Raw genomic sequence first — 8,719 nt, 5'->3', positions numbered from 1 at the left:
TTCTGCAGGGTGGGCTTCAGGATCCAGCATTCACAACCATATAGGAGAACGGACTCTACTGTCGCAGAGAAGAAGCTGAGCTTGATATGTTGGCAGAGGTTGGAGTTCCACACACTGGCCATGCCGTTCAGAGCCTTCCATGCGAGTGCCTTCCTCACTTTAAGGTCTTGCTCTGACGAGATGACCCATGAGCCCAGGTATTTGAAGTCATTGACTTCTTTCAGAGCAGTGCCTCCTGTTGTCGTTAGAGGTGGATGGTCCAGGAGGTTGTTGGAGGTGATAACCTCAGTTTTCTTGGCATTTAGCCTGAGGCCAAACTTGGCACACTCTGTCTCCACTCTGGTCAAGAGCTCCTGTGCCTGCTCCACACGGTCAGATAGCAGGCTGATGTCATCCGCATAGTCTAGGTCCTTTAGGACTACAGCAGGGAGTCGTCTAGACCTCCTCATAGTGAGGCCGAGTTCCTGCTCCCGTCCACTGATGGCTTGCCTAAGTGCAAAGTCCAGGACTATAATGAAGAGGAAGTGAGCGAGGGTGTCCCCTTGCAACACCCCCGCCGGGATGCCAAACTCCTTGCTGTTGCCGTCTGGGGTCACCACCTTGGCTCTTGTACCCGTGTACATGGTCCCTATGGCCCGGAGTAGGTTGGGAAGGACACTGTAAGCCTTGAGTATCTTCATCATCACGTCTCTGTGTATCGAGTCAAATGCCTTTTGGAAATCGATAAAACACAGCACCGCTGTCAGGTTGTTTTTTTTCACCTCCTCGATGATCCTCCTTAAGGCCAAGATCTGGACTACGGTGGTTCTTCCCTCTTGAAAGCCATTTTGGTTCTCTCTCAAGTGGGGGTTGGTGTGTTGTGGCCATTTAAAGTTAGGATATTGCTATAGCGTCAACTATGGTTACAATACCACCAAATTTTGCATACTACCAGAGTTGACCCGTGCACATATGCACCAAATTTGTTTAAGGTAGGCCAACAACTTCCTGACTTATGACGTCTTATGACTTATGACGACTTATCACTTCCTGACGTCTTTTATGCAAGACAGTCCAGATATACTGTGTGCCATATTTGGTGAAGATTGTACAAAATTTGTCGGAGAAGCAAAAAAAACAGTTTTTTTTATATTTTGCCCTTACGGTTCAGAGGTTATAGGCCAAAACGTAAAGTTGCTTGTTATAGCGCCACCATGCGGCCAATTTGTGTGGATTTTGTTGGCTGAGTAGCCGCTGAGATATTGGACCTATCTGCCAAGTCTGGTTGCTGTAGCTCTTACGGTTTCTGAGATCCAGATGCTTTTAGGGCAGAACAAGCGGAATAATAATAATAGTTACAGCACTTTGTGCTTGGACCCCTAACAAGTTGACTTTCAAATATTTTCTTTTGATTGTCAATTCTCCACCAACCTGGCCCCTAAGTAATCTAAAAAAAAAAAAGTATTTGGTAATGATATTTGAACCATTATGTTAATTGCTTGCCAATTATTAATCAGATGGTTAAATAACATTTAACATAACATAACATTTATGTTAAATAACACTGGACATTGTACACTGTCTTGTACACCCTCAACGTTCCCATAACAGAGGTCGAGGATGTGTGCTGACTGAGCTGGACAGTCCACATATTGCTGTAAAGTTGGGAGATGCAGAAGAGTATTAAAATCTCCCAAAATAAACACAGGCTCATCAGCAGAAGCGCGCTGACGAAACATGTGAAGCATTCCACTACTTCCTTGTTGTTGGGCCCCGGGGTGACAGGCCTACACCAAAATAAGGGTGAACTGAACAAACTCCCCAGGTAGGCAGAATGGTCTAAATGATACCATCAGATCTCATGGTCTTTGGTTCATGTCTGTCTAGTGATGATAAATTATGTGGCCCAATGAGATTTCTGGGATGGTACCTTATCTCGAGCCGCTCTAATGATAGCATAGCCATCAGTGCCCACACTGTAGTCCTGGTTTTCTCTGGGAAACAGATGAGATTCCCGTGTCAAAAATCCCCATCATGCTCAGCACAAAAATGCCACGCCATCCAGTTTTCTGCCATCTAAGCAAAATGACAGTTGGACAAAACAACCAAAAAGATATTTTAACATTACAGTATCTAACATAATATAACATAATTGAATGCTCTTACATTATTCTGCCATTGGAAACAATGATAATCCCACTCCCTCCCGCTGTTTACAAAAAAAAGTCTGTATTACTGAATATGAACCACTGTCCCCCAAATTTAGAGCTTGTGCAAATCTAATCTGTGATTTTATCAAGAGACAGAACCTGGAACTGCTTCCAGTGAGTTGAAAACTGACTATGTTAACACAGTAGTAATACCCAGGGTACTTTTCCAGGAATACAGGTACATTTCCTTGTTCAGAACTGTTAGCATACAGCTGAAAGACACATTATTAGACACTGCACAGTCTCTCTCCAAGTCATTGTCACCGGATCAGCACTTTTTCTGTTGATGAGATCACAGGTCAGAGTCTTGGTTCTCTGGTTTCTAGCTGTGAGAAATGGACATTAACACTGGCATTGATTGAGCTGTCTGAGATCATAGTGATAACATGATTTGTAGTCTGATGGGGTATATTTCCCTTTTAAAGGCCCAATCCCAAATTGGAAAACAGCACCACCTAAGGCCATGATTGCCCCATACTACTTTGTTTTTTTTCCAAACTGGTTGGCTGAGCTCTTGGCTGAGCTTTAAAAATCTTAGTTAAGTTAAAAATCTACAGCATCATCAAATATTCATCATTTTCCATCAGAAAGTTCTGTCCTCGAGATGCTATGTGCATGTACTTACAGATGAAATATTTAAAGTATGAGTTTTGGTCTTTAAATTTAACTGTTAGGCTGTTGTCCCAGTGGGTTCACACATAGGCCCATGTGCTTAAAAATATTATTGTAAAATACATGAGGAAAGATGACTTTGGGGCAACAGCCTAATAAATAGGCTAGCTATATTTAAAGACCGAAACCCAAACTTGTAAATGAACTGGGAATGGAAAACATCTTTTTGTTGATAGTCAGCCTGGGCTAAATAGTGGTGACATCACTATCAACAAAATGTCTCACTTTCATTTCCATCACTTCTCTATTGGTGACTCTGTTCCATGTGATTTGGCACCAGCATAGTCTTATTTACTTAGGTTACAATGCCATTTGATATCATTTCAGTAGAGCAGAGGACAGGTGGGAACACATTCATTTCAGAGTGATAGTTATTGAATTCTTACACCATTAGACTCAGATCCTTGGACACATGGAGTCAAAAGATAAATATTCTTTACTGCTCATCATTATCATGGGAGTAAGTATTAAAAAATGTAGCCTAATTGACAAAGGCAGCAAGGGAAAGTTGCATTTATTTTTTTATTTTATTTATTATTTGCATTTATTTGCATTATTTGCATTATCTCTATTGTTGTATATTATGTTCATTACCTTTATTCTATGTCAGTAGCTATTTCCTTTATTTCTTTATTAACTTGTACTTGACACATACTTTACTTCTTTGGCATTGTCCGTCAATTGCTGCTGTGGCACCTGAATTTCCACAAGAGAATCAATAGTGCTATCTTATCTTATCTTAAATTACATTAAATTGTGTTGTAAGGTAAACATGTTTGAGAACTGTTGTTTGAATGTGACTAATATTTTCTTCACACATATCCCAGGTTTTACCTGTAACAGAGGCTGGAACAAAATTTGTGAACTCTGCGATATCAGCGACTGCTATGAACAAGGCGCTGGACTCAGTTGATGACCAGTACAGTGGATGTGAAGTAGACATGCTGAAGAAGGTTATAGAGCCAGGTGGTTTACTGGAAGAGGAGCTTAAGGCAGATGAATCTTATTTAGAGGCCTGGAGAAATGGAAAAACCTGTAGGAAGCAGATTCCAGGGGCCCGAGAGGAACACAACATTGCCCTGGCAGTGTTCACAAGTGACTTCAACTTCTATGATAAATTCAACAATGCTGTCAGCACCCTAGGTAGCACCGTCGAAATTTATAAAAGCGACTTTCCCTACAAGTCTCTCCATTTCCTTCTGGCTGATGCCCTGCGGATACTGAACAAAACACACTGCTACGAGGGCTCAAGTGGAACTCATCAGAACCTGAACATGACTGAGGTGAACTCAGAGGTCCGCCTGGGAACGTACCGCTGGGGAAGTCCTTTCATGGAGAGGTTTTGCCTAACTGAATTCAAGGTGTCATCCTGTCTTGCGGTAGACGTGAGGGATTATTCTTGTTTCAGGGACATAGAGGTTGTAATACCTCCCCACGAGCTGTTCCAGGTGATGGCTGTGGATATCCTGAACAAGGGAGCCAAAAAAGTGATCACTCTGATGTCCAAGGGAACTTTCTGGAAACACAAATGTTCCTATCTGCACAGGTATGCATTTTACTGAATTGTTACAGAGAATTACTCACTACTCCAACAAATGAAATGTAAAAAAATAAAACTTATGTCTATATCTATCATTACAGGAGCAAATTTGTGTCCAGCATTTCATAAAACAAATGAATTAAAACAAATAGAACCAGAAACTCATTTATCCCTCCAGCCATAAATCAATTAATGGTAATAAGCTGAAGCCACAAAAACAGCTATTTAATATCTAATGTAACCTACTTCAGTCCTACATACTATTTATAAAATGCACTTTTTTGAATTGTGCGTGTTACCTGAGGGTTGATGATGACAAAGCACTGAAACTCTGAAGCTGTATTGTCATTGCACAGTATGCATTTTATTTTAACAGGTGATTCCACTTCTCCCATGTGACATAATTGTGTCAAATGTTGATATGACTGTTGTCTGCTGTAACTGTGTTTAAGCTGCAAGACAATTTGCCTCAATGAGGACATCAAAGTTTTTCTAACCTAAGATAAACTGAAGTAAGTTAATCAGTATGTTAATGTTGCTTTTCTAAAGTAACTTCCACTCTACTTTCTAAAATCTAATTGTGCTGAAGGGAACTAATATCAGCAAGAGAAATACTAAGGGCAGTTCTGAAGGCAAAATATCCTACTCTTTTTACTACAGGCCCTTTTTGCCTTAATGAACCAAGGTGGTGAATATCATAACAAATACAATATTTCATTCTGTCATCCATGAATGTATAGTCTATATTCACAGACATTTATCTCACTGTCTCAATTTCCTTTTCAGGGATGATAACTCTGATGGTAACTCTGGCCATGTGGGGCGCTTCAGTGCGTTGGTGCTGCTGGCTGCCCCGCTCTTCCTGCTCCTCGCCATATAAACATACTGTATAGATAGAAGGGGTCCACCTGCAGGGAGGTCACTTACCAATTTGATACTGTGTAATACTATGAATTTCAAATTAGTTGTCAGTGATTCATACGTTTTCAAATCAGCTTCCCTTTCAACTCAACTTCCTCAATTGACAACTTTAGCATCGGGACTGTTGTTTTTCATTGAGCTGTCTTTTATTTTGTCAGATCATAACTAGGTGTATTGCTAGAAGTTGATAGCATATTATTTCATATATCCAAAATCAAGTTCATTTAAAAGATCTTTTCAGCAATTGTTGGTGGAAGAAAAACTTGTTTTGCTGGTTTAATGTTGGGAAATGTTTGTGTGTGTGTGTGTGTGTGTGTGTGTGTGTGTGTGTGTGTGTGTGTGTATGTGTGTGTCCCTTTTTGGATCTATATTACACTCACATAATAAAAGGTAATGAAAGTAGAAGTGAAACTTTTGGACTGTGTGAAATATTAACCCTATAGAACACATGACTCATACAGTTATCCATAAGATGGGTCGGCGTAATGGAATAAATGTAATTACTCATTATTAGGGTATTGTGTCTTCACAATTATCTTCAATTTATGCATTTGACATATTTTTATCTGCCACTTAGCAGGTCAATGTATGAATACTTAAACACAAAGATACTAATGAAATACTAGCATTAAAAAATACAGTTTCATTCCAAACTTAGAACTGATTGCTAGTATAGAAACACTTGATTAAACATTAACAGATGGTTTAAGCCTCTGTAGAGTGTGTGTGGTTGTCGAGGGGCATATCTATATCTACTGTACATCGAAGGCCACTGCTGGTGCACTAGAGGCTCCAAATATATGTATGGGTAATTATAGGCTACTGTACAGAGTTTTGTTCAGCAAATAAAAATATTAAACCATGCCATTTTTGGTGTCTTCTCTGAAGTGTCTAATGTACCATACTCACAGGCTTAAAATAGGTCTAGCAAAGGAAAATACACATGGGTCATTTTGACCAATTTAATGGCAAACTCGGATTTTGTATCACGGGAAGTGATACAAAATCACCACTTTCTACAACTGTTGGACAGAGAATGTGAAGTTGACATTGAGTACAAAAAGAGATGTTAGATGCAGATTATTCATTGTAGGGTTAGGAGTGATGGTTTCAGCCTCGCGTTGAGTTACACTAGCATTGTTAACATTGTCAACAGGAAGCTGGTTCCAATTTCTCAGACGCAAAAGCAGAACAAAATTTAAATGTCCTAGTGGGATGCCTTGATTTAGTGAGTAGTAGGATATGCCCCTAAAGTCTTGAGCCTTCCCTTTAACATTACATAGCAACAGAGTAAGATTTGAAGAATTAGCTATTATTTGTATGTGGTTCTTTGCACAAAATGAGTAATGATGTGACCATGGTTTTAATAAATACGGTCGGTAGGTTGGCAGGAGTGCAAAAGGGTCTGTGAGTACCGGCAGGCGCGGGAGTAGAAAACAAGCGCATCTTTCGCATGACATCAGCATCTCTTGTTTACTGAGGCTGCAGTAACAGAGAATAGCCAGGAAGGCATGTACACGGGCAGTGTCCTCTAAACACTTGTTTATTAGCTACGTCGTTTAACTCTATTGTTTGATTAATCGTTAATTTTCTGAACCAAAACCATGTCAGCCAACGGCTCCCGACCCGGAGGAGACTGCACCGACGCAAGGCGGGGCCGGGGCGATGGACAACAGTGAGTTAACGTAACTTAGCTACCGACAGCACTTCTTTGTTATGTAGCTATAATGTTAGCACGCTAGCCCACAGACCATGCTATGAGTAGCTTGTTTGAAGCTATCCATCTTAGTTAATTTACAAAGCTGTTGTTGCCAAATTGATACTGCCGTTGTAACACTAAACGACCCGCCAATTACTGTATCTTAGCTAGTTTAATAAGTTCTTATAACCGAAAATTCACTTTCATAACCAACGAGGCACTCTTGCAGGCCTGCCTGTAATAACACACGCTTCTGCTTCCTGCCACAGTAGCTCTCGGACACAGTTCTACGTGTATTATTTAAAGGATCTTTGTGTTGTTTTCTTGATTAGGATAATCGTTATGATTTGTTGTCCTCCAGGTCAGAGGGGTCTGTGAGTACCCCTGCCGCTGTGGAAGTGGATGCCAAGCCCAACTCCCACAGCTTCAGATACAGCCTTAATTACCCCAGCATTGGCCAGTGTATCATCATCAACAACAAGAACTTTGACAGAAAAACAGGTACATATTTGGGTTATTTGAACAGGGTTGGGCTCAATGCATTTTAATTAAACCCATTCAATCTGAAACTGCAGTTAATTCATATACTTTGACCACTGCATATTTTAGCTAAAGGGCATTCTTCGCCCTAGATAATAGTTGAGAAAGAGCTAGTTTAAACGCCTTTTCACCCTGCACCGTTTAGCCTGGGCTTAGTGTAACAGCTCTATAGTTAGCCCGTCAAAGCTATCTCTCATGTGTTCATTCATCTTGATGTTGTATTCAGGGTCAGGGTCATCAATACTGTTAATCCTGCTGCAGAACAGGTCACGATAAAGGCACTTCAGAATGTGCAGTTGTAAATCATTAGTTAGCTTGGGCTAAGGGGACAAGTTAGCCCAGTTACTGGGTCAGTTGGCTCAAGGCTAGGAATGTGCTCCAGCATCTGACACAGATTTGTTGTCATACTCATATGTCCAGCAAAGAGGCAGATTTTGTCTCAGTTTTGATCCTCATCTAGCAGGACTGAGTGAGCGGACTTAATCAACCAGAGAAGCTGCTTGAGCCTTCAATTTGTTTATCGGAGGGAGCACCCGCTGTAGCAGTGGGAGGGTGCTTGTGCTTAGGTGCTACCCCAGACAGAGCAGGAACCAAACCCACAAAATTTTGAGATTCCCATACCCGGGGTAGAACAAAACATGACCTTGTTTTTTAATAACTTTGACATGTCCCCTTCATGAAATGGATGGTCATAATTTTTCTTTTTACTGCAAAAGTCATTAAATTCATCAATGAAGTGATTCAGCACATAGACAAAAAAGGGCAAAAAAACGCCTGCCCTGAAAGAGGGAGTACCAAGTTAACCCCATGTCATTTTCTACCTATTTGTTGTATTTACATCATATTTGCACTGATGGTCTACAGGTAGTGTCCCTACACTCCAAAACAACCAGAATGTCAAAATATGGTTCTATTGTGAATCAGCAGCCTTTTATATAAGGCCTTATTATAGGTGGAAATATCAAACTGTTAATTTTACTGAGAAATACTCACTTCTAATCCTAATCCTAATCTAATAATACTGTAATCAGTACCCAATTATGCTAATAATTCATTTCAGGTAGTCACTGACATTGTCTCATCAAAAACAAGAGGTAATAGTTTGTCGCTGAGCACTATTATTGTGACTATCCATTGAGTATAACCCAAAAAAGTACA

At 40.4% G+C, this 8,719-nt stretch overlaps 1 protein-coding gene across 1 annotated transcript; it reads left to right on the top strand.

Annotated features, from left to right (window-relative positions):
* Positions 1–3,190: 3,190 nt before the first annotated feature.
* On the top strand, positions 3,191–6,184 carry LOC139666390 (ecto-ADP-ribosyltransferase 5-like). Its single transcript, XM_071545592.1, has 3 exons — positions 3,191–3,321; positions 3,689–4,407; positions 5,188–6,184. The coding sequence occupies exons 1-3, from the start codon at positions 3,274–3,276 to the stop codon at positions 5,279–5,281; spliced, it is 861 nt and encodes a 286-aa protein (XP_071401693.1). The 5' UTR covers positions 3,191–3,273; the 3' UTR covers positions 5,282–6,184.
* The last annotated feature ends 2,535 nt before the right edge of the window (positions 6,185–8,719 follow it).

The sequence above is a fragment of the Centroberyx affinis genome, unplaced genomic scaffold, assembly GCF_046629955.1.
Source record: "Centroberyx affinis isolate AG114_WGS23_722 - 3 ecotype Tasmania unplaced genomic scaffold, CSIRO-AGI_Caff_v1 ptg004975l_1, whole genome shotgun sequence".
Taxonomy (NCBI): Eukaryota; Metazoa; Chordata; class Actinopteri; order Beryciformes; family Berycidae; genus Centroberyx; species Centroberyx affinis.
The sequence above is the reverse complement of the archived record's forward strand: the minus strand, read 5'-3'. Positions and strand labels throughout refer to the sequence as shown.